The following is a 27500-nucleotide window of genomic DNA, read 5'->3' on the forward strand; positions in this document are numbered from 1 at the left end:
AGTCCAGGAATAGGTTTAATCTGCGTCTAGGAAACACAAGCCTTTTAGTCCAGGACTAGGTTTAATCTGCGTCTGGGAAACCCAAGCCTTTTAGTCCAGGACTAGGTTTAATCTGCGTCTGGGAAACCCAAGCCTTTTAGTCCAGGACTAGGTTTAATCTGCATCTGGGAAACCCAAGCCTTTTAGTAAAGGACTAGGTTTAATCTGCATCTGGGAAACCCAAGCGTTTTAGTCCAGGACTAGGTTTAATCTGCATCTGGGAAACACAAGCCTTTTAGTCCAGGACTAGGTTTAATCTGCATCTGGGAAACCCAAGCATTTTAGTCCAGGACTAGGTTTAATCTGCATCTGGGAAACACAAGCCTTTTAGTCCAGGACTAGGTTTAATCTGCATCTGGGAAACCCAAGCCTTTTAGTCCAGGACTAGGTTTAATCTGCGTCTGGGAAACCAAAGCCTTTTAGTCCAGGACTAGGTTTAATCTGCGTCTGGGAAACCCAAGCCTTTTAGTCCAGGACTAGGTTTAATCTGCGTCTGGGAAACCAAAGCCTTTTAGTCCAGGACTAGGTTTAATCTGCGTCTGGGAAACCCAAGCCTTTTAGTCCAGGACTAGGTTTAATCTGCGTCTGGGAAACCCAAGCCTTTTAGTCCAGGACTAGGTTTAATCTGCATCTGGGAAACCCAAGCCTTTTAGTCCAGGACTAGGTTTAATCTGCGTCTGGGAAACACAAGCCTTTTAGTCCAGGACTAGGTTTAATCTGCGTCTGGGAAACCCAAAACTTTTAGTCAAGGACTAGATTTAATCTGCGTCTGGGAAACCCAAGCCTTTTTGTAAAGGACTAGGTTTAATCTTCATCTGGGAAACCCAAGTCTTTTAGTAAAGGACTAGGTTTAATCTGCGTCTGGGAAACCCAAGCCTTTTAGTCCAGGACTAGGTTTAATCTGCGTCTGGGAAACCCAAGCCTTTTAGTCCAGGACTAGGTTTAATCTGCATCTGGGAAACCCAAGCCTTTTAGTCCAGGACTAGGTTTAATCTGCGTCTGGGAAACACAAGCCTTTTAGTCCAGGACTAGGTTTAATCTGCGTCTGGGAAACCCAAAACTTTTAGTCAAGGACTAGATTTAATCTGCGTCTGGGAAACCCAAGCCTTTTTGTAAAGGACTAGGTTTAATCTTCATCTGGGAAACCCAAGTCTTTTAGTAAAGGACTAGGTTTAATCTGCGTCTGGGAAACCCAAGCCTTTTAGTCCAGGACTAGGTTTAATCTGCGTCTGGGAAACCCAAGCCTTTTAGTCCAGGACTAGGTTTAATCTGCATCTGGGAAACCCAAGCCTTTTAGTCCAGGACTAGGTTTAATCTGCGTCTGGGAAACCCAAGCCTTTTAGTCCAGGACTAGGTTTAATCTGCGTCTGGGAAACCCAAGCCTTTTAGTCCAGGACTAGGTTTAATCTGCATCTGGGAAACCCAAGCCTTTTAGTCCAGGACTAGGTTTAATCTGCGTCTGGGAAACCAAAGCCCTTTAGTCCAGGACTAGGTTTAATCTGCGTCTGGGAAACACAAGCCTTTTAGTCCAGGACTAGGTTTAATCTGCGTCTGGGAAACCCAAGCCTTTTAGTCCAGGACTAGGTTTAATCTGCGTCTGGGAAACCCAAGCCTTTTAGTCCAGGACTAGGTTTAATCTGCGTCTGGGAAACCCAAGCCTTTTAGTCCAGGACTAGGTTTAATCTGCGTCTGGGAAACCCAAGCCTTTTAGTCCAGGACTAGGTTTAATCTGCATCTGGGAAACCCAAGCCTTTTAGTCCAGGACTAGGTTTAATCTGCGTCTGGGAAACCCAAGCCTTTTACTCCAGGACTAGGTTTAATCTGCATCTGGGAAACCCAAGCCTTTTAGTCCAGGACTAGGTTTAATCTGCGTCTAAGAAACCCAAGCCTTTTAATCCAGGACTAGGTTTAATCTGTGTCTGGGAAAGCCAAGACTTTTAGTCCAGGACTAGGTTTAATCTGCGTCTGGGAAACCCAAGCCTTTTAGTCCAGGACTAGGTTTAATCTGCGTCTGGGAAACCAAAGCCTTTTAGTCCAGGACTAGGTTTAATCTGCGTCTGGGAAACACAAGCCTTTTAGTCCAGGACTAGGTTTAATCTGCGTCTGGGAAACCCAAGCCTTTTAGTCCAGGACTAGGTTTAATCTGCGTCTGGGAAACCCAAGCCTTTTAGTCCAGGACTAGGTTTAATCTGCGTCTGGGAAACCCAAGCCTTTTAGTCCAGGACTAGGTTTAATCTGCGTCTAAGAAACCCAAGCCTTTTAATCCAGGACTAGGTTTAATCTGTGTCCTGGGAAACCCAAGACTTTTAGTCCAGGACTAGGTTTAATCTGCGTCTGGGAAACCCAAGCCTTTTAGTCCAGGAATAGGTTTAATCTGCGTCTAGGAAACACAAGCCTTTTAGTCCAGGACTAGGTTTAATCTGCGTCTGGGAAACCCAAGCCTTTTAGTCCAGGACTAGGTTTAATCTGCGTCTGGGAAACCCAAGCCTTTTAGTCCAGGACTAGGTTTAATCTGCGTCTGGGAAACCCAAGCCTTTTAGTCCAGGACTAGGTTTAATCTGCGTCTGGGAAACCCAAGCCTTTTAGTCCAGGACTAGGTTTAATCTGCATCTGGGAAACCCAAGCCTTTTAGTAAAGGACTAGGTTTAATCTGCATCTGGGAAACCCAAGCGTTTTAGTCCAGGACTAGGTTTAATCTGCATCTGGGAAACCCAAGCCTTTTAGTAAAGGACTAGGTTTAATCTGCATCTGGGAAACCCAAGCGTTTTAGTCCAGGACTAGGTTTAATCTGCATCTGGGAAACACAAGCCTTTTAGTCCAGGACTAGGTTTAATCTGCATCTGGGAAACCCAAGCGTTTTAGTCCAGGACTAGGTTTAATCTGCATCTGGGAAACACAAGCCTTTTAGTCCAGGACTAGGTTTAATCTGCATCTGGGAAACCCAAGCGTTTTAGTCCAGGACTAGGTTTAATCTGCATCTGGGAAACACAAGCCTTTTAGTCCAGGACTAGGTTTAATCTGCATCTGGGAAACCCAAGCCTTTTAGTCCAGGACTAGGTTTAATCTGCGTCTGGGAAACCAAAGCCTTTTAGTCCAGGACTAGGTTTAATCTGCGTCTGGGAAACCCAAGCCTTTTAGTCCAGGACTAGGTTTAATCTGCGTCTGGGAAACCCAAGCCTTTTAGTCCAGGACTAGGTTTAATCTGCATCTGGGAAACCCAAGCCTTTTAGTCCAGGACTAGGTTTAATCTGCGTCTGGGAAACACAAGCCTTTTAGTCCAGGACTAGGTTTAATCTGCGTCTGGGAAACCCAAAACTTTTAGTCAAGGACTAGATTTAATCTGCGTCTGGGAAACCCAAGCCTTTTAGTAAAGGACTAGGTTTAATCTTCATCTGGGAAACCCAAGTCTTTTAGTAAAGGACTAGGTTTAATCTGCGTCTGGGAAACCCAAGCCTTTTAGTCCAGGACTAGGTTTAATCTGCGTCTGGGAAACCCAAGCCTTTTAGTCCAGGACTAGGTTTAATCTGCATCTGGGAAACCCAAGCCTTTTAGTCCAGGACTAGGTTTAATCTGCGTCTGGGAAACCAAAGCCTTTTAGTCCAGGACTAGGTTTAATCTGCGTCTGGAAACCAAAGCCTTTTAGTCCAGGACTAGGTTTAATCTGCGTCTGGGAAACCCAAGCCTTTTAGTCCAGGACTAGGTTTAATCTGCGTCTGGGAAACCCAAGCATTTTAGTCCAGGACTAGGTTTAATCTGCATCTGGGAAACCCAAGCCTTTTAGTAAAGGACTAGGTTTAATCTGCATCTGGGAAACCCAAGCGTTTTAGTCCAGGACTAGGTTTAATCTGCATCTGGGAAACACAAGCCTTTTAGTCCAGGACTAGGTTTAATCTGCATCTGGGAAACCCAAGCGTTTTAGTCCAGGACTAGGTTTAATCTGCATCTGGGAAACCCAAGCCTTTTAGTCCAGGACTAGGTTTAATCTGCATCTGGGAAACCCAAGCCTTTTAGTCCAGGACTAGGTTTAATCTGCGTCTGGGAAACCAAAGCCTTTTAGTCCAGGACTAGGTTTAATCTGCGTCTGGGAAACCCAAGCCTTTTAGTCCAGGACTAGGTTTAATCTGCGTCTGGGAAACCCAAGCCTTTTAGTCCAGGACTAGGTTTAATCTGCATCTGGGAAACCCAAGCCTTTTAGTCCAGGACTAGGTTTAATCTGCATCTGGGAAACCCAAGCCTTTTAGTCCAGGACTAGGTTTAATCTGCGTCTGGGAAACACAAGCCTTTTAGTCCAGGACTAGGTTTAATCTGCGTCTGGGAAACCCAAAACTTTTAGTCAAGGACTAGATTTAATCTGCGTCTGGGAAACCCAAGCCTTTTAGTAAAGGACTAGGTTTAATCTTCATCTGGGAAACCCAAGTCTTTTAGTAAAGGACTAGGTTTAATCTGCATCTGGGAAACCCAAGCCTTTTAGTCCAGGACTAGGTTTAATCTGCGTCTGGGAAACCCAAGCCTTTTAGTCCAGGACTAGGTTTAATCTGCATCTGGGAAACCCAAGCCTTTTAGTCCAGGACTAGGTTTAATCTGCGTCTGGGAAACCAAAGCCTTTTAGTCCAGGACTAGGTTTAATCTGCGTTTGGGAAACCAAAGCCTTTTAGTCCAGGACTACGTTTAATCTGCGTCTGGGAAACCCAAGCCTTTTAGTCCAGGACTAGGTTTAATCTGCGTCTGGGAAACCCAAGCATTTTAGTCCAGGACTAGGTTTAATCTGCATCTGGGAAACCCAAGCCTTTTAGTCCAGGACTAGGTTTAATCTGCGTCTGGGAAACACAAGCCTTTTAGTCCAGGACTAGGTTTAATCTGCGTCTGGGAAACCCAAGCCTTTTAGTCAAGGACTAGATTTAATCTGCGTCTGGGAAACCCAAGCCTTTTAGTAAAGGACCAGGTTTAATCTTCATCTGGGAAACCCAAGTCTTTTAGTAAAGGACTAGGTTTAATCTGCGTCTGGGAAACCCAAGCCTTTTAGTCCAGGACTAGGTTTAATCTGCGTCTGGGAAACCCAAGCCTTTTAGTCCAGGACTAGGTTTAATCTGCGTCTGGGAAACCCAAGCCTTTTAGTCCAGGACTAGGTTTAATCTGCGTCTGGGAAACCCAAGCCTTTTAGTCCAGGACTAGGTTTAATCTGCGTCTGGGAAACCCAAGCCTTTTAGTCCAGGACTAGGTTTAATCTGCGTCTGGGAAACCCAAGCCTTTTACTTCAGGACTAGGTTTAATCTGCGTCTGGGAAACCCAAGTGTTTGTTTGTTTGTTTGTTTGTTTGTTTGTTTGTTTGTGTTTGTGTGTGTGTGTGTGTGTGTGTGTGTGTGTGTGTGTGTGTGTGTGTGTGTGTGTGTGTGTGTGTGTGTGTGTGTGTGTGTGTGTGTGTGTGTGTGTGTGTGTGTGTGTGTGTGTGTGTGTGTGTGTGTGTGTGTGTGTGTGTGTGTGTGTGTGTGTGTTCTGTCCAACACTGACCCGACGATAACGATGAAGAAGTCCAGTCTGTTCCAGGTGTCGCCAAGGTAACCCTTCTGACCTACACGGTTAATAATAATATTATTTAAATACAGGTAGAAACATGTATTTAAATCATGTTAAATTAATAATATCAATTAAAAACAGGTGGAAAAATGTATTTAAATCATGTTATAATAATAATATTAATTAAATACAGAAAGAAACTTGTATTTAAATCATGTTATATTAATAATATTAATTAAATATAGATAGAAACTTGTATGTAAATCATGTTATATTAATAATATTAATTAAATACAGGTAGAAACATGTATTTAAATCATGTTATATTAATAATATTAATTAATTAGAGTTAAACATGATTTAAATAATATCACAATAATAATTAAAGTTTCACTCCACAGTATTTGAGGAGTTAACATAATACATTAAATAATCAAACATGTACTATATAATATATATATATATCTATATATATATATATATATATATATATGCATAAAGTCTTTGCTCAGTGAGATTAAACTGAAGGTGGTTCATTTAACTGTGGGGAAGCTACAACCAATCAGACAGAGTTTTAGTTTAGAGTTTATTAGTCACATGTACAGGGTCCGGGGGGTAGGAGGGAGACAGTGGGAGCAAGTAGCTGACTAGTGGTGTCTATTCAGCAGACTGATGGTCTGGGGGTAGAAACAGCTGACTAGTGGTGTCTATTCAGCAGTCTGATGGTCTGGTGGTAGAAACAGCTGACTAGTGGTGTCTATTCAGCAGTCTGATGGTCTGGGGGTAGAAACAGCTGACTAGTGGTGTCTATTCAACAGTCTGATGGTCTGGGGGTAGAAACAGCTGACTAGTGGTGTCTATTCAGCAGTCTGATGGTCTGGGGGTAGAAACAGCTGACTAGTGGTGTCTATTCAGCAGTCTGATGGTCTGGTGGTAGAAACAGCTGACTAGTGGTGTCTATTCAGCAGTCTGATGGTCTGGGGGTAGAAACAGCTGACTAGTGGTGTCTATTCAGCAGTCTGATGGTCTGGGGGTAGAAACAGCTGACTAGTGGTGTCTATTCAGCAGTCTGATGGTCTGGGGGTAGAAACAGCTGACTAGTGGTGTCTATTCAGCAGTCTGATGGTCTGAGGGTAGAAACAGCTGACTAGTGGTGTCTATTCAGCAGCCTGATGGTCTGGGGGTAGAAACAGCTGACTAGTGGTGTCTATTCAGCAGTCTGATGGTCTGGGGGTAGAAACAGCTGACTAGTGGTGTCTATTCAACAGTCTGATGGTCTGGGGGTAGAAACAGCTGACTAGTGGTGTCTATTCAGCAGTCTGATGGTCTGGGGGTAGGAACAGCTGACTAGTGGTGTCTATTCAGCAGTCTGATGGTCTGGGGGTAGAAACAGCTGACTAGTGGTGTCTATTCAGCAGTCTGATGGTCTGGGGGTAGAAACAGCTGACTAGTGGTGTCTATTCAGCAGTCTGATGGTCTGGGGGTAGAAACAGCTGACTAGTGGTGTCTATTCAGCAGTCTGATGGCCTGGGGGTAGAAACAGCTGACTAGTGGTGTCTATTCAGCAGTCTGATGGTCTGGGGGTAGAAACAGCTGACTAGTGGTGTCTATTCAGCAGTCTGATGGTCTGGGGATAGAAACAGCTGACTAGTGGTGTCTATTCAGCAGCCTGATGGTAGAAACAGCTGACTAGTGGTGTCTATTCAGCCGTCTGATGGTCTGGGGATAGAAACAGCTGACTAGTGGTGTCTATTCAGCAGTCTGATGGTCTGGGGGTAGAAACAGCTGACTAGTGGTGTCTATTCAGCAGCCTGATGGTCTGGGGGTAGAAACAGCTGACTAGTGGTGTCTATTCAGCAGTCTGATGGTCTGATGGTAGAAACAGCTGACTAGTGGTGTCTATTCAGCAGTCTGATGGTCTGGAGGTAGAAACAGCTGACTAGTGGTGTCTATTCAGCAGTCTGATGGTCTGGGGGTAGAAACAGCTGACTAGTGGTGTCTATTCAACAGTCTGATGGTCTGGGGGTAGAAATAGCTGACTAGTGGTGTCTATTCAGCAGTCTGATGGTCTGGGGGTAGAAACAGCTGACTAGTGGTGTCTATTCAGCAGTCTGATGGTCTGGGGGTAGAAACAGCTGACTAGTGGTGTCTATTCAGCAGTCTGATGGTCTGGGGGTAGAAACAGCTGACTAGTGGTGTCTATTCAGCAGTCTGATGGTCTGGGGGTAGAAACAGCTGACTAGTGGTGTCTATTCAGCAGTCTGATGGTCTGGGGGTAGAAACAGCTGACTAGTGGTGTCTATTCAGCAGTCTGATGGTCTGGGGGTAGAAACAGCTGACTAGTGGTGTCTATTCAGCAGTCTGATGGTCTGGGGGTAGAAACAGCTGACTAGTGGTGTCTATTCAGCAGTCTGATGGTCTGGGGGTAGAAACAGCTGACTAGTGGTGTCTATTCAGCAGTCTGATGGTCTGGGGGTAGAAACAGCTGACTAGTGGTGTCTATTCAGCAGTCTGATGGTCTGGGGGTAGAAACAGCTGACTAGTGGTGTCTATTCAGCAGCCTGATGGTCTGGGGGTAGAAACAGCTGACTAGTGGTGTCTATTCAGCAGCCTGATGGTCTGGGGGTAGAAACAGCTGACTAGTGGTGTCTATTCAGCAGTCTGATGGTCTGGGGGTAGAAACAGCTGACTAGTGGTGTCTATTCAGCAGTCTGATGGTCTGGGGGTAGAAACAGCTGACTAGTGGTGTCTATTCAGCAGCCTGATGGTCTGGGGGTAGAAACAGCTGACTAGTGGTGTCTATTCAGCAGTCTGATGGTCTGGGGGTAGGAACAGCTGACTAGTGGTGTCTATTCAGCAGCCTGATGGTAGAAACAGCTGACTAGTGGTGTCTATTCAGCAGCCTGATGGTCTGATGGTAGAAACAGCTGACTAGTGGTGTCTATTCAGCAGTCTGATGGTCTGGGGGTAGAAACAGCTGACTAGTGGTGTCTATTCAGCAGCCTGATGGTCTGGGGGTAGAAACAGCTGACTAGTGGTGTCTATTCAGCAGCCTGATGGTCTGGGGGGAGAAACAGCTGACTAGTGGTGTCTATTCAGCAGTCTGATGGTCTGGGGGTAGAAACAGCTGACTAGTGGTGTCTATTCAGCAGTCTGATGGTCTGGGGGTAGAAACAGCTGACTAGTGGTGTCTATTCAGCAGTCTGATGGTAGAAACAGCTGACTAGTGGTGTCTATTCAGCAGCCTGATGGTCTGGGGGTAGAAACAGCTGACTAGTGGTGTCTATTCAGCAGTCTGATGGTCTGGGGATAGAAACAGCTGACTAGTGGTGTCTATTCAGCAGTCTGATGGTAGAAACAGCTGACTAGTGGTGTCTATTCAGCAGTCTGATGGTAGAAACAGCTGACTAGTGGTGTCTATTCAGCAGCCTGATGGTCTGGGGGTAGAAACAGCTGACTAGTGGTGTCTATTCAGCAGTCTGATGGTCTGGGGGTAGAAACAGCTGACTAGTGGTGTCTATTCAGCAGCCTGATGGTCTGGGGGTAGAAACAGCTGACTAGTGGTGTCTATTCAGCAGCCTGATGGTCTGGGGGTAGAAACAGCTGACTAGTGGTGTCTATTCAGCAGCCTGATGGTCTGGGGGTAGAAACAGCTGACTAGTGGTGTCTATTCAGCAGCCTGATGGTAGAAACAGCTGACTAGTGGTGTCTATTCAGCAGCCTGATGGTCTGGGGGTAGAAACAGCTGACTAGTGGTGTCTATTCAGCAGCCTGATGGTCTGAGGGTAGAAACAGCTGACTAGTGGTGTCTATTCAGCAGCCTGATGGTCTGGTGGTAGAAACAGCTGACTAGTGGTGTCTATTCAGCAGCCTGATGGTCTGGGGGTAGAAACAGCTGACTAGTGGTGTCTATTCAGCAGCCTGATGGTCTGATGGTAGAAACAGCTGACTAGTGGTGTCTATTCAGCAGTCTGATGGTCTGGGGGTAGAAACAGCTGACTAGTGGTGTCTATTCAACAGTCTGATGGTCTGGGGGTAGAAACAGCTGACTAGTGGTGTCTATTCAGCAGCCTGATGGTCTGGGGGTAGAAACAGCTGACTAGTGGTGTCTATTCAGCAGCCTGATGGTCTGAGGGTAGAAACAGCTGACTAGTGGTGTCTATTCAGCAGCCTGATGGTCTGAGGGTAGAAACAGCTGACTAGTGGTGTCTATTCAGCAGCCTGATGGTCTGAGGGTAGAAACAGCTGACTAGTGGTGTCTATTCAGCAGCCTGATGGTCTGATGGTAGAAACAGCTGACTAGTGGTGTCTATTCAGCAGTCTGATGGTCTGGGGGTAGAAACAGCTGACTAGTGGTGTCTATTCAGCAGTCTGATGGTCTGGGGGTAGAAACAGCTGACTAGTGGTGTCTATTCAACAGTCTGATGGTCTGGGGGTAGAAACAGCTGACTAGTGGTGTCTATTCAGCAGTCTGATGGTCTGGTGGTAGAAACAGCTGACTAGTGGTGTCTATTCAGCAGCCTGATGGTCTGGGGGTAGAAACAGCTGACTAGTGGTGTCTATTCAGCAGCCTGATGGTCTGGGGGTAGAAACAGCTGACTAGTGGTGTCTATTCAGCAGTCTGATGGTCTGGGGGTAGAAACAGCTGACTAGTGGTGTCTATTCAGCAGTCTGATGGTCTGGTGGTAGAAACAGCTGACTAGTGGTGTCTATTCAGCAGCCTGATGGTCTGGGGGTAGAAACAGCTGACTAGTGGTGTCTATTCAGCAGCCTGATGGTCTGGGGGTAGAAACAGCTGACTAGTGGTGTCTATTCAGCAGTCTGATGGTCTGGGGGTAGAAACAGCTGACTAGTGGTGTCTATTCAGCAGTCTGATGGTCTGGGGGTAGAAACAGCTGACTAGTGGTGTCTATTCAGCAGCCTGATGGTCTGATGGTAGAAACAGCTGACTAGTGGTGTCTATTCAGCAGCCTGATGGTCTGGGGATAGAAACAGCTGACTAGTGGTGTCTATTCAGCAGTCTGATGGTCTGAGGGTAGAAACAGCTGACTAGTGGTGTCTATTCAGCAGTCTGATGGTCTGATGGTAGAAACAGCTGACTAGTGGTGTCTATTCAGCAGTCTGATGGTCTGGGGGTAGAAACAGCTGACTAGTGGTGTCTATTCAGCAGTCTGATGGTCTGGGGGTAGAAACAGCTGACTAGTGGTGTCTATTCAGCAGTCTGATGGTCTGGGGGTAGAAACAGCTGACTAGTGGTGTCTATTCAGCAGCTTGATGGTCTGGGGATAGAATGAGAGGACATTCAGGTCTGTTCTACTATAGAAACGTCTCTGTTGGAGAATGAGAGGACATTCAGGTCTGTTCTACTATAGAAACGTCTCTGTTGGAGAATGAGAGGACATTCAGGTCTGTTCTACTATAGAAACGTCTCTGTTGGAGAATGAGAGGACATTCAGGTCTGTTCTACTATAGAAACGTCTCTGTTGGAGAATGAGAGGACATTCAGGTCTGTTCTACTATAGAAACGTCTCTGTTGGAGAATGAGAGGACATTCAGGTCTGTTCTACTATAGAAACGTCTCTGTTGGAGAATGAGAGGACATTCAGGTCTGTTCTACTATAGAAACGTCTCTGTTGGAGAATGAGAGGACATTCAGGTCTGTTCTACTATAGAAACGTCTCTGTTGGAGAATGAGAGGACATTCAGGTCTGTTCTACTATAGAAACGTCTCTGTTGGAGAATGAGAGGACATTCAGGTCTGTTCTACTATAGAAACGTCTCTGTTGGAGAATGAGAGGACATTTAGGCCTGTTCTACTATAGAAACGTCTCTGTTGGAGAATGAGAGGACATTCAGGTCTGTTCTACTATAGAAACGTCTCTGTTGGAGAATGAGAGGACATTCAGGTCTGTTCTACTATAGAAACGTCTCTGTTGGAGAATGAGAGGTCATTCAGGTCTGTTCTACTATAGAAACGTCTCTGTTGGAGAATGAGAGGACATTCAGGTCTGTTCTACTATAGAAACGTCTCTGTTGGAGAATGAGAGGACATTTAGGTCTGTTCTACTATAGAAACGTCTCTGTTGGAGAATGAGAGGACATTCAGGTCTGTTCTACTATAGAAACGTCTCTGTTGGAGAATGAGAGGACATTCAGGTCTGTTCTACTATAGAAACGTCTCTGTTGGAGAATGAGAGGACATTCAGGTCTGTTCTACTATAGAAACGTCTCTGTTGGAGAATGAGAGGACATTTAGGTCTGTTCTACTATAGAAACGTCTCTGTTGGAGAATGAGAGGACATTCAGGTCTGTTCTACTATAGAAACGTCTCTGTTGGAGAATGAGAGGACATTCAGGTCTGTTCTACTATAGAAACTTCTCTGTTGGAGAATGAGAGGACATTTAGGCCTGTTCTACTATAGAAACGTCTCTGTTGGAGGAATGAGAGGACATTCAGGTCTGTTCTACTATAGAAACGTCTCTGTTGGAGAATGAGAGGACATTCAGGTCTGTTCTACTATAGAAACGTCTCTGTTGGAGAATGAGAGGACATTTAGGTCTGTTCTACTATAGAAACGTCTCTGTTGGAGAATGAGAGGACATTCAGGTCTGTTCTACTATAGAAACGTCTCTGTTGGAGAATGAGAGGACATTCAGGTCTGTTCTACTATAGAAACGTCTCTGTTGGAGAATGAGAGGACATTCAGGTCTGTTCTACTATAGAAACGTCTCTGTTGGAGAATGAGAGGACATTCAGGTCTGTTCTACTATAGAAACGTCTCTGTTGGAGAATGAGAGGACATTCAGGTCTGTTCTACTATAGAAACGTCTCTGTTGGAGAATGAGAGGACATTCAGGTCTGTTCTACTATAGAAACGTCTCTGTTGGAGAATGAGAGGACATTCAGGTCTGTTCTACTATAGAAACGTCTCTGTTGGAGAATGAGAGGACATTTAGGTCTGTTCTACTATAGAAACGTCTCTGTTGGAGAATGAGAGGACATTCAGGTCTGTTCTACTATAGAAACGTCTCTGTTGGAGAATGAGAGGACATTCAGGTCTGTTCTACTATAGAAACGTCTCTGTTGGAGAATGAGAGGACATTCAGGTCTGTTCTACTATAGAAACGTCTCTGTTGGAGAATGAGAGGACATTCAGGTCTGTTCTACTATAGAAACGTCTCTGTTGGAGAATGAGAGGACATTCAGGTCTGTTCTACTATAGAAACGTCTCTGTTGGAGAATGAGAGGACATTCAGGTCTGTTCTACTATAGAAACGTCTCTGTTGGAGAATGAGAGGACATTCAGGTCTGTTCTACTATAGAAACGTCTCTGTTGGAGAATGAGAGGACATTCAGGTCTGTTCTACTATAGAAACGTCTCTGTTGGAGAATGAGAGGACATTCAGGTCTGTTCTAGTATAGAAACGTCTCTGTTGGAGAATGAGAGGACATTCAGGTCTGTTCTACTATAGAAACGTCTCTGTTGGAGAATGAGAGGACATTCAGGTCTGTTCTACTATAGAAACGTCTCTGTTGGAGAATGAGAGGACATTCAGGTCTGTTCTACTATAGAAACGTCTCTGTTGGAGAATGAGAGGACATTTAGGTCTGTTCTACTATAGAAACGTCTCTGTTGGAGAATGAGAGGACATTCAGGTCTGTTCTACTATAGAAACGTCTCTGTTGGAGAATGAGAGGACATTCAGGTCTGTTCTACTATAGAAACGTCTCTGTTGGAGAATGAGAGGACATTCAGGTCTGTTCTACTATAGAAACGTCTCTGTTGGAGAATGAGAGGACATTCAGGTCTGTTCTACTATAGAAACGTCTCTGTTGGAGAATGAGAGGACATTCAGGTCTGTTCTACTATAGAAACGTCTCTGTTGGAGAATGAGAGGACATTTAGGTCTGTTCTACTATAGAAACGTCTCTGTTGGAGAATGAGAGGACATTCAGGTCTGTTCTACTATAGAAACGTCTCTGTTGGAGAATGAGAGGACATTCAGGTCTGTTCTACTATAGAAACGTCTCTGTTGGAGAATGAGAGGACATTTAGGTCTGTTCTACTATAGAAACGTCTCTGTTGGAGAATGAGAGGACATTCAGGTCTGTTCTACTATAGAAACGTCTCTGTTGGAGAATGAGAGGACATTCAGGTCTGTTCTACTATAGAAACGTCTCCGTTGGAGAATGAGAGGACATTCAGGTCTGTTCTACTATAGAAACGTCTCCGTTGGAGAATGAGAGGACATTCAGGTCTGTTCTACTATAGAAACGTCTCCGTTGGAGAATGAGAGGACATTCAGGTCTGTTCTACTATAGAAACGTCTCTGTTGGAGAATGAGAGGACATTCAGGTCTGTTCTACTATAGAAACGTCTCTGTTGGAGAATGAGAGGACATTCAGGTCTGTTCTACTATAGAAACGTCTCCGTTGGAGAATGAGAGGACATTCAGGTCTGTTCTACTATAGAAACGTCTCTGTTGGAGAATGAGAGGACATTCAGGTCTGTTCTACTATAGAAACGTCTCCGTTGGAGAATGAGAGGACATTCAGGTCTGTTCTACTATAGAAACGTCTCTGTTGGAGAATGAGAGGACATTCAGGTCTGTTCTACTATAGAAACGTCTCTGTTGGAGAATGAGAGGACATTTAGGCCTGTTCTACTATAGAAACGTCTCTGTTGGAGAATGAGAGGACATTCAGGTCTGTTCTACTATAGAAACGTCTCTGTTGGAGAATGAGAGGACATTCAGGTCTGTTCTACTATAGAAACGTCTCTGTTGGAGAATGAGAGGACATTCAGGTCTGTTCTACTATAGAAACGTCTCCGTTGGAGAATGAGAGGACATTCAGGTCTGTTCTACTATAGAAACGTCTCCGTTGGAGAATGAGAGGACATTCAGGTCTGTTCTACTATAGAAACGTCTCTGTTGGAGAATGAGAGGACATTCAGGTCTGTTCTACTATAGAAACGTCTCTGTTGGAGAATGAGAGGACATTCAGGTCTGTTCTACTATAGAAACGTCTCTTTTGGAGAATGAGAGGACATTCAGGTCTGTTCTACTATAGAAACGTCTCTGTTGGAGAATGAGAGGACATTCAGGTCTGTTCTACTATAGAAACGTCTCTGTTGGAGAATGAGAGGACATTCAGGTCTGTTCTACTATAGAAACGTCTCTGTTGGAGAATGAGAGGACATTCAGGTCTGTTCTACTATAGAAACGTCTCTGTTGGAGAATGAGAGGACATTCAGGTCTGTTCTACTATAGAAACGTCTCTGTTGGAGAATGAGAGGACATTCAGGTCTGTTCTACTATAGAAACGTCTCTGTTGGAGAATGAGAGGACATTCAGGCCTGTTCTACTATAGAAACGTCTCTGTTGGAGGAATGAGAGGTTTTAGAGCAGGTATTTTTCATATTTTTTTTATTCTAAACTTTGAAATTCCACTTTAAGATGTCACCTACCTAGAACACCCAGAGCCACCATCTTCATCAGCATCTCCACCGCGAAGAACACGAAGATACCGTCATCTAGAGCCTAACACACACACACACACACACACAGACACAGACACACACACACACACACACACACACACACACACACACACACACACACACACACACATACATACATACATACATACACACACACACACACACAAAGAGAGAGACACACACAAATTAATGTACAGATGCACAAAGACAGACAGACGGACGGACGGACGGACGGACGGACAGACAGACAGAGGAAAGCAGTGAGTACTGTAGTTGTTTATGTAATGTTATTTAAATTCACAGTGATGTTCATAGCAGAAATGTTTTAACCCCAGAGGAGTGCATTCTGGGATAATTCTGTCTCTGACCTCTGAACCCTTTAACCCCACTGCTGGGACTGGCACTGCTGTTTTCCCACAAAACCCTAAAAATATTCTCCTATACTTCCTGTAATGTAACGTAACATAGGTGTAGCAGGGATCGGACCAAAACGCAACGTGGTAAGTGTCCATGATTTTAATAGAATAAACTGAACATGACACAATACAAAATAACAAAATGAATATAACCGAAACAGTCCCGTGTGACACAAACACTGACACAGGAAACAAACAACCACAAACCAAAAGTGAAACCCAGGCTACCTAAGTATGATTCTCAATCAGAGACAACTAACGACACCTGCCTCTGATTGAGAATCAGAAACCTAAACATAGAAACACAAAACATAGACTGCCCACCCCAAGCCCATACTAAATAAAGACAAAACAAAGGAAAAATAAAGGTCAGAACGTGACAACATCTCGTGGTTAACCCTTCAACCAATCAGTGGTTCTGTTCAACATCTTGATGACAAGTCTGTACTGTTGTCTCATATGAAACCCTAGATCTCTTTTTATCCAAAATGCAGCAGTATAGAGTATACAGTATAGAGCCAACTTTACATATAAACGTTAGCTTCACTGTCCAAATAAGGGTTAATAAGGGTACATTGTACGTAAGGAGCAGGTCAACTTACCTGTAGGAAGGAGCAGGTCAACTTACCTGCAGGAAGGAGCAGGTCAACTTACCTGTAGGAAGGAGCAGGTCAACTTACCTGTAGGAAGGAGCAGGTCAACTTACCTGTAGGAAGGAGCAGGTCAACTTACCTGTAGGAAGGAGCAGGTCAACTTACCTGTAGGAAGGAGCAGGTCAACTTACCTGCAGGAAGGAGCAGGTCAACTTACCTGTAGGAAGGAGCAGGTCAACTTACCTGTAGGAAGGAGCAGGTCAACTTACCTGCAGGAAGGAGCAGGTCAACTTACCTGTAGGAAGGAGCAGGTCAACTTACCTGCAGGAAGGAGCAGCGGTTGTTGAGACAGTGAACGTCGTCACAGGGCTGGAACATCCCCAACGTCACACAGTTCAGAAGAATCGCCAGCATAGAGACACGCTCAAACCACGTGGAGACAGGAGTTAAGGAATATATACAGGGGAATATATACCAGCTAGAGACACGCTCAAACCAAGTGGAGACAGGAGTTAAGGAATATATAGAGGGGAATATATACCAGCTAGAGACAGGAGGTAAGGAACATATAGAGGGGAATATATACCAGCTAGAGACAGGAGTTAAGGAATATATACAGGGGAATATATACCAGCATAGAGACACGCTCAAACCAAGTGGAGACAGGAGTTAAGGAATATATACAGGGGAATATATACCAGCATAGAGACACGCTCAAACCAAGTGGAGACAGGAGTTAAGGAATATATACAGGGGAATATATACCAGCATAGAGACACGCTCAAACCACGTGGAGACAGTTAAGGAATATATAGAGGGGAATATATACCAGCATAGAGACACGCTCAAACCACGTGGAGACAGGAGTTAAGGAATATATACAGGGGAATATATACCAGCATAGAGACACGCTCAAACCACGTGGAGACAGGAGTTAAGGAATATATAGAGGGGAATATATACCAGCATAGAGACACGCTCAAACCACGTGGAGACAGGAGTTAAGGAATATATACAGGGGAATATATACCAGCTAGAGACAGGAGTTAAGGAATATATACAGGGGAATATATACCAGCATAGAGACACGCTCAAACCACGTGGAGACAGTTAAGGAATATATAGAGGGGAATATATACCAGCATAGAGACAGGAGGTAAGGAACATATAGAGGGGAATATATACCAGCTAGAGACAGGAGGTAAGGAACATATAGAGGGGAATATATACCAGCTAGAGACAGGAGGTAAGGAACATATAGAGGGGAATATATACCAGCTAGAGACAGGAGGTAAGGAACATATAGAGGGGAATATATACCAGCTAGAGACAGGAGGTAAGGAACATATAGAGGGGAATATATACCAGCATAGAGACAGGAGGTAAGGAACATATAGAGGGGAATATATACCAGCATAGAGACAGGAGGTAAGGAACATATAGAGGGGAATATATACCAGCATAGAGACAGGAGGTAAGGAACATATAGAGGGGAATATATACCAGCATAGAGACAGGAGGTAAGGAACATATAGAGGGGAATATATACCAGCATAGAGACAGGAGGTAAGGAACATATAGAGGGGAATATATACCAGCATAGAGACAGGAGGTAAGGAACATATAGAGGGGAATATATACCGGCTAGAGACAGGAGGTAAGGAACATATAGAGGGGAATATATACCAGCTAGAGACAGGAGGTAAGGAACATATAGAGGGGAATATATACCAGCTAGAGACAGGAGGTAAGGAACATATAGAGGGGAATATATACCAGCTAGAGACAGGAGGTAAGGAACATATAGAGGGGAATATATACCAGCATAGAGACAGGAGGTAAGGAATATATAGAGGGGAATATATACCAGCTAGAGACAGGAGGTAAGGAACATATAGAGGGGAATATATACCAGGTAGAGACAGGAGGTAAGGAACATATAGAGGGGAATATATACCAGCTAGAGACAGGAGGTAAGGAACATATAGAGGGGAATATATACCAGCTAGAGACAGGAGGTAAGGAACATATAGAGGGGAATATATACCAGCATAGAGACAGGAGGTAAGGAACATATAGAGGGGAATATATACCAGCATAGAGACAGGAGGTAAGGAACATATAGAGGGGAATATATACCAGCTAGAGACAGGAGGTAAGGAACATATAGAGGGGAATATATACCAGCTAGAGACAGGAGGTAAGGAACATATAGAGGGGAATATATACCAGCATAGAGACAGGAGGTAAGGAACATATAGAGGGGAATATATACCAGCTAGAGACAGGAGGTAAGGAACATATAGAGGGGAATATATACCAGCTAGAGACAGGAGGTAAGGAACATATAGAGGGGAATATATACCAGCTAGAGACAGGAGGTAAGGAACATATAGAGGGGAATATATACCAGCATAGAGACAGGAGGTAAGGAACATATAGAGGGGAATATATACCAGCATAGAGACAGGAGGTAAGGAACATATAGAGGGGAATATATACCAGCTAGAGACAGGAGGTAAGGAACATATAGAGGGGAATATATACCAGCTAGGGACAGGAGGTAAGGAACATATAGAGGGGAATATATACCAGCATAGAGACAGGAGGTAAGGAACATATAGAGGGGAATATATACCAGCTAGAGACAGGAGGTAAGGAACATATAGAGGGGAATATATACCAGCTAGAGACAGGAGGTAAGGAACATATAGAGGGGAATATATACCAGCATAGAGACAGGAGGTAAGGAACATATAGAGGGGAATATATACCAGCTAGAGACAGGAGGTAAGGAACATATAGAGGGGAATATATACCAGCTAGAGACAGGAGGTAAGGAACATATAGAGGGGAATATATACCAGCTAGAGACAGGAGGTAAGGAACATATAGAGGGGAATATATACCAGCTAGAGACAGGAGGTAAGGAACATATAGAGGGGAATATATACCAGCTAGAGACAGGAGGTAAGGAACATATAGAGGGGAATATATACCAGCTAGAGACAGGAGGTAAGGAACATATAGAGGGGAATATATACCAGCATAGAGACAGGAGGTAAGGAATATATAGAGGGGAATATATACCAGCTAGAGACAGGAGGTAAGGAACATATAGAGGGGAATATATACCAGCTAGAGACAGGAGGTAAGGAACATATAGAGGGGAATATATACCAGCTAGAGACAGGAGGTAAGGAACATATAGAGGGGAATATATACCAGCTAGAGACAGGAGGTAAGGAACATATAGAGGGGAATATATACCAGCATAGAGACAGGAGGTAAGGAACATATAGAGGGGAATATATACCAGCTAGAGACAGGAGGTAAGGAACATATAGAGGGGAATATATACCAGCATAGAGACAGGAGGTAAGGAACATATAGAGGGGAATATATACCAGCTAGAGACAGGAGGTAAGGAACATATAGAGGGGAATATATACCAGCTAGAGACAGGAGGTAAGGAACATATAGAGGGGAATATATACCAGCATAGAGACAGGAGGTAAGGAACATATAGAGGGGAATATATACCAGCTAGAGACAGGAGGTAAGGAACATATAGAGGGGAATATATACCAGCATAGAGACAGGAGGTAAGGAACATATAGAGAGGAATATATACCAGCTAGAGACAAGAGGTAAGGAACATATAGAGGGGAATATATACCAGGTAGAGACAGGAGGTAAGGAACATATAGAGGGGAATATATACCAGCTAGAGACAGGAGGTAAGGAACATATAGAGGGGAATATATACCAGCTAGAGACAGGAGGTAAGGAACATATAGAGGGGAATATATACCAGCATAGAGACAGGAGGTAAGGAACATATAGAGGGGAATATATACCAGCATAGAGACAGGAGGTAAGGAACATATAGAGGGGAATATATACCAGCTAGAGACAGGAGGTAAGGAACATATAGAGGGGAATATATACCAGCTAGAGACAGGAGGTAAGGAACATATAGAGGGGAATATATACCAGCATAGAGACAGGAGGTAAGGAACATATAGAGGGGAATATATACCAGCTAGAGACAGGAGGTAAGGAATATATACAGGGGAATATATACCAGCTAGAGACAGGAGGTAAGGAACATATAGAGGGGAATATATACCAGCTAGAGACAGGAGGTAAGGAACATATAGAGGGGAATATATACCAGCTAGAGACAGGAGGTAAGGAACATATAGAGGGGAATATATACCAGCTAGAGACAGGAGGTAAGGAATATATACAGGGGAATATATACCAGCTAGAGACAGGAGGTAAGGAACATATAGAGGGGAATATATACCAGCTAGAGACAGGAGGTAGGGAACATATAGAGGGGAATATATACCAGCTAGAGACAGGAGGTAGGGAACATATAGAGGGGAATATATACCAGCTAGAGACAGGAGGTAAGGAACATATAGAGGGGAATATATACCAGCTAGAGACAGGAGGTAAGGAACATATAGAGGGGAATATATACCAGCTAGAGACAGGAGGTAGGGAACATATAGAGGGGAATATATACCAGCTAGAGACAGGAGGTAAGGAACATATAGAGGGGAATATATACCAGCATAGAGACAGGAGGTAAGGAACATATAGAGGGGAATATATACCAGCTAGAGACAGGAGGTAAGGAATATATACAGGGGAATATATACCAGCTAGAGACAGGAGGTAAGGAACATATAGAGGGGAATATATACCAGCTAGAGACAGGAGGTAAGGAACATATAGAGGGGAATATATACCAGCTAGAGACAGGAGGTAAGGAACATATAGAGGGGAATATATACCAGCTAGAGACAGGAGGTAAGGAACATATAGAGGGGAATATATACCAGCTAGAGACAGGAGGTAAGGAACATATAGAGGGGAATATATACCAGCTAGAGACAGGAGGTAAGGAACATATAGAGGGGAATATATACCAGCTAGGGACAGGAGGTAAGGAACATATAGAGGGGAATATATACCAGCATAGAGACAGGAGGTAAGGAACATATAGAGGGGAATATATACCAGCTAGAGACAGGAGGTAAGGAACATATAGAGGGGAATATATACCAGCTAGAGACAGGAGGTAAGGAACATATAGAGGGGAATATATACCAGCTAGAGACAGGAGGTAAGGAACATATAGAGGGGAATATATACCAGCTAGAGACAGGAGTTAAGGAACATATAGAGGGGAATATATACCAGCTAGAGACAGGAGGTAAGGAACATATAGAGGGGAATATATACCAGCATAGAGACAGGAGGTAAGGAACATATAGAGGGGAATATATACCAGCATAGAGACAGGAGGTAAGGAACATATAGAGGGGAATATATACCAGCTAGAGACAGGAGGTAAGGAACATATAGAGGGGAATATATACCAGCTAGAGACAGGAGGTAAGGAACATATAGAGGGGAATATATACCAGCTAGAGACAGGAGGTAAGGAACATATAGAGGGGAATATATACCAGCTAGAGACAGGAGGTAAGGAACATATAGAGGGGAATATATACCAGCTAGAGACAGGAGGTAAGGAACATATAGAGGGGAATATATACCAGCTAGAGACAGGAGGTAAGGAACATATAGAGGGGAATATATACCAGCTAGAGACAGGAGGTAAGGAACATATAGAGGGGAATATATACCAGCTAGAGACAGGAGGTTAGGAACATATAGAGGGGAATATATACCAGCATAGAGACAGGAGGTAAGGAACATATAGAGGGGAATATATACCAGCTAGAGACAGGAGGTAAGGAATATATACAGGGGAATATATACCAGCTAGAGACAGGAGGTAAGGAACATATAGAGGGGAATATATACCAGCTAGAGACAGGAGGTAGGGAACATATAGAGGGGAATATATACCAGCTAGAGACAGGAGGTAAGGAACATATAGAGGGGAATATATACCAGCTAGAGACAGGAGGTAAGGAACATATAGAGGGGAATATATACCAGCTAGAGACAGGAGGTAAGGAACATATAGAGGGGAATATATACCAGCTAGAGACAGGAGGTAAGGAACATATAGAGGGGAATATATACCAGCATAGAGACAGGAGGTAAGGAACATATAGAGGGGAATATATACCAGCTAGAGACAGGAGGTAAGGAACATATAGAGGGGAATATATACCAGCTAGAGACAGGAGGTAAGGAACATATAGAGGGGAATATATACCAGCTAGAGACAGGAGTTAAGGAACATATAGATGGGAATATATACCAGCTAGAGACAGGAGGTAAGGAACATATAGAGGGGAATATATACCAGCTAGAGACAGGAGGTAAGGAACATATAGAGGGGAATATATACCAGCTAGAGACAGGAGGTAAGGAACATATAGAGGGGAATATATACCAGCTAGAGACAGGAGGTAAGGAACATATAGAGGGGAATATATACCAGCTAGAGACAGGAGGTAAGGAACATATAGAGGGGAATATATACCAGCTAGAGACAGGAGGTAAGGAACATATAGAGGGGAATATATACCAGCTAGAGACAGGAGGTAAGGAACATATAGAGGGGAATATATACCAGCTAGAGACAGGAGGTTAGGAACATATAGAGGGGAATATATACCAGCTAGAGACAGGAGGTAAGGAACATATAGAGGGGAATATATACCAGCTAGAGACAGGAGGTAAGGAACATATAGAGGGGAATATATACCAGCTAGAGACAGGAGATAAGGAACATATAGAGGGGAATATATACCAGCTAGAGGCAGGAGGTAAGGAACATATAGAGGGGAATATATACCAGCATAGAGACAGGAGGTAAGGAACATATAGAGGGGAATATATACCAGCTAGAGACAGGAGGTAAGGAACATATAGAGGGGAATATATACCGGCTAGAGACAGGAGGTAAGGAACATATAGAGGGGAATATATACCAGCTAGAGACAGGAGGTAAGGAACATATAGAGGGGAATATATACCAGCTAGAGACAGGAGGTAAGGAACATATAGAGGGGAATATATACCAGCTAGAGACAGGAGGTTAGGAACATATAGAGGGGAATATATACCAGCTAGAGACAGGAGGTAAGGAACATATAGAGGGGAATATATACCGGCTAGAGACAGGAGGTAAGGAACATATAGAGGGGAATATATACCAGCTAGAGACAGGAGGTAAGGAACATATAGAGGGGAATATATACCAGCTAGAGACAGGAGGTAAGGAACATATAGAGGGGAATATATACCAGCTAGAGACAGGAGGTTAGGAACATATAGAGGGGAATATATACCAGCTAGAGACAGGAGGTAAGGAACATATAGAGGGGAATATATACCAGCTAGAGACAGGAGGTAAGGAACATATAGAGGGGAATATATACCAGCTAGAGACAGGAGGTAAGGAACATATAGAGGGGAATATATACCAGCTAGAGACAGGAGGTAAGGAACATATAGAGGGGAATATATACCAGCTAGAGACAGGAGGTAAGGAACATATAGAGGGGAATATATACCAGCTAGAGACAGGAGGTAAGGAACATATAGAGGGGAATATATACCAGCTAGAGACAGGAGGTAAGGAACATATAGAGGGGAATATATACCAGCTAGAGACAGGAGGTAAGGAACATATAGAGGGGAATATATACCAGCATAGAGACAGGAGGTAAGGAACATATAGAGGGGAATATATACCAGCATAGAGACAGGAGGTTAGGAACATATAGAGGGGAATATATACCAGCTAGAGACAGGAGGTAAGGAACATATAGAGGGGAATATATACCAGCTAGAGACAGGAGGTAAGGAACATATAGAGGGGAATATATACCAGCTAGAGACAGGAGGTAAGGAACATATAGAGGGGAATATATACCAGCTAGAGACAGGAGGTAAGGAACATATAGAGGGGAATATATACCAGCATAGAGACAGGAGGTAAGGAACATATAGAGGGGAATATATACCAGCTAGAGACAGGAGGTAAGGAACATATAGAGGGGAATATATACCAGCTAGAGACAGGAGGTAAGGAACATATAGAGGGGAATATATACCAGCTAGAGACAGGAGGTAAGGAACATATAGAGGGGAATATATACCAGCTAGAGACAGGAGGTAAGGAACATATAGAGGGGAATATATACCAGCATAGAGACAGGAGGTTAGGAACATATAGAGGGGAATATATACCAGCATAGAGACAGGAGGTAAGGAACATATAGAGGGGAATATATACCAGCTAGAGACAGGAGGTAAGGAACATATAGAGGGGAATATATACCAGCTAGAGACAGGAGGTAAGGAACATATAGAGGGGAATATATACCAGCTAGAGACAGGAGGTAAGGAACATATAGAGGGGAATATATACCAGCATAGAGACAGGAGGTAAGGAACATATAGAGGGGAATATATACCAGCTAGAGACAGGAGGTAAGGAACATATAGAGGGGAATATATACCAGCTAGAGACAGGAGGTAAGGAACATATAGAGGGGAATATATACCAGCATAGAGACAGGAGGTAAGGAACATATAGAGGGGAATATATACCAGCTAGAGACAGGAGGTAAGGAACATATAGAGGGGAATATATACCAGCTAGAGACAGGAGGTAAGGAACATATAGAGGGGAATATATACCAGCTAGAGACAGGAGGTAAGGAACATATAGAGGGGAATATATACCAGCTAGAGACAGGAGGTAAGGAACATATAGAGGGGAATATATACCAGCTAGAGACAGGAGGTAAGGAACATATAGAGGGGAATATATACCAGCTAGAGACAGGAGGTAAGGAACATATAGAGGGGAATATATACCAGCTAGAGACAGGAGTTAAGGAACATATAGATGGGAATATATACCAGCTAGAGACAGGAGGTAAGGAACATATAGAGGGGAATATATACCAGCTAGAGACAGGAGGTAAGGAACATATAGAGGGGAATATATACCAGCATAGAGACAGGAGGTAAGGAACATATAGAGGGGAATATATACCAGCTAGAGACAGGAGGTAAGGAACATATAGAGGGGAATATATACCAGCTAGAGACAGGAGGTAAGGAACATATAGAGGGGAATATATACCAGCTAGAGACAGGAGGTAAGGAACATATAGAGGGGAATATATACCAGCATAGAGACAGGAGGTAAGGAACATATAGAGGGGAATATATACCAGCTAGAGACAGGAGGTAAGGAACATATAGAGGGGAATATATACCAGCTAGAGACAGGAGGTAAGGAACATATAGAGGGGAATATATACCAGCATAGAGACAGGAGGTAAGGAACATATAGAGGGGAATATATACCAGCTAGAGACAGGAGGTAAGGAACATATAGAGGGGAATATATACCAGCTAGGGACAGGAGGTAAGGAACATATAGAGGGGAATATATACCAGCTAGAGACAGGAGGTAAGGAACATATAGAGAGGAATATATACCAGCATAGAGACAGGAGGTAAGGAACATATAGAGGGGAATATATACCAGCTAGAGACAGGAGGTAAGGAACATATAGAGGGGAATATATACCAGCATAGAGACAGGAGGTAAGGAACATATAGAGGGGAATATATACCAGCTAGAGACAGGAGGTAAGGAACATATAGAGGGGAATATATACCAGCTAGAGACAGGAGGTAAGGAACATATAGAGGAGAATATATACCAGCTAGAGACAGGAGGTAAGGAACATATAGAGGGGAATATATACCAGCTAGAGACAGGAGGTAAGGAACATATAGAGGGGAATATATACCAGCTAGAGACAGGAGGTAAGGAACATATAGAGGGGAATATATACCAGCATAGAGACAGGAGGTAAGGAACATATAGAGGGGAATATATACCAGCATAGAGACAGGAGGTAAGGAACATATAGAGGGGAATATATACCAGCTAGAGACAGGAGGTAAGGAACATATAGAGGGGAATATATACCAGCTAGAGACAGGAGATAAGGAACATATAGAGGGGAATATATACCAGCATAGAGACAGGAGGTAAGGAACATATAGAGGGGAATATATACCAGCATAGAGACAGGAGGTAAGGAACATATAGAGGGGAATATATACCAGCTAGAGACAGGAGGTAAGGAACATATAGAGGGGAATATATATCAGCTAGAGACAGGAGGTAAGGAACATATAGAGGGGAATATATACCAGCTAGAGACAGGAGGTAAGGAACATATAGAGGGGAATATATACCAGCTAGAGACAGGAGGTAAGGAACATATAGAGGGGAATATATACCAGCTAGAGACAGGAGGTAAGGAACATATAGAGGAGAATATATACCAGCTAGAGACAGGAGGTAAGGAACATATAGAGGGGAATATATACCAGCTAGAGACAGGAGGTAAGGAACATATAGAGGGGAATATATACCAGCTAGAGACAGGAGGTAAGGAACATATAGAGGGGAATATATACCAGCTAGAGACAGGAGGTAAGGAACATATAGAGGGGAATATATACCAGCTAGAGACAGGAGGTAAGGAACATATAGAGGGGAATATATACCAGCTAGAGACAGGAGGTAAGGAACATATAGAGGGGAATATATACCAGCTAGAGACAGGAGGTAAGGAACATATAGAGGGGAATATATACCAGCTAGAGACAGGAGGTAAGGAACATATAGAGGGGAATATATACCAGCTAGAGACAGGAGGTAAGGAACATATAGAGGGGAATATATACCAGCATAGAGACAGGAGGTAAGGAACATATAGAGGGGAATATATACCAGCTAGAGACAGGAGGTAAGGAACATATAGAGGGGAATATATACCAGCTAGAGACAGGAGGTAAGGAACATATAGAGGGGAATATATACCAGCTAGAGACAGGAGGTAAGGAATATATAGAGGGGAATATATACCAGCTAGAGACAGGAGGTAAGGAATATATAGAGGGGAATATATACCAGCTAGAGACAGGAGGTAAGGAACATATAGAGGGGAATATATACCAGCTAGAGACAGGAGGTAAGGAACATATAGAGGGGAATATATACCAGCTAGAGACAGGAGGTAAGGAACATATAGAGGGGAATATATACCAGCATAGAGACAGGAGGTAAGGAACATATAGAGGGGAATATATACCAGCTAGAGACAGGAGGTAAGGAACATATAGAGGGGAATATATACCAGCTAGAGACAGGAGGTAAGGAACATATAGAGGGGAATATATACCAGCTAGAGACAGGAGGTAAGGAACATATAGAGGGGAATATATACCAGCTAGAGACAGGAGGTAAGGAACATATAGAGGGGAATATATACCAGCTAGAGACAGGAGGTAAGGAACATATAGAGGGGAATATATACCAGCTAGAGACAGGAGGTAAGGAACATATAGAGGGGAATATATACCAGCTAGAGACAGGAGGTAAGGAACATATAGAG

The 27500-nt window shown here is 43.7% G+C and overlaps 1 protein-coding gene across 1 annotated transcript in view; it reads right to left on the bottom strand.

The window, feature by feature from the left end:
• LOC139542280 (voltage-dependent T-type calcium channel subunit alpha-1H-like) overlaps positions 1-27500 on the bottom strand; it is an 85556-nt gene that overhangs the window by 36179 nt on the left and 21877 nt on the right. Inside the window, exons 2-4 of the mRNA XM_071347520.1 lie at positions 16387-16609; positions 15024-15096; positions 5548-5608 (exon numbers count right to left, since the gene is read on the bottom strand). Coding sequence (XP_071203621.1) covers positions 5548-5608; positions 15024-15096; positions 16387-16609 — 357 coding nt within the window. The remainder of the gene's footprint in view (positions 1-5547; positions 5609-15023; positions 15097-16386; positions 16610-27500) is intronic.

This window comes from Salvelinus alpinus, chromosome 2, assembly GCF_045679555.1.
Source record: "Salvelinus alpinus chromosome 2, SLU_Salpinus.1, whole genome shotgun sequence".
Lineage (NCBI taxonomy): Eukaryota > Metazoa > Chordata > Actinopteri > Salmoniformes > Salmonidae > Salvelinus > Salvelinus alpinus.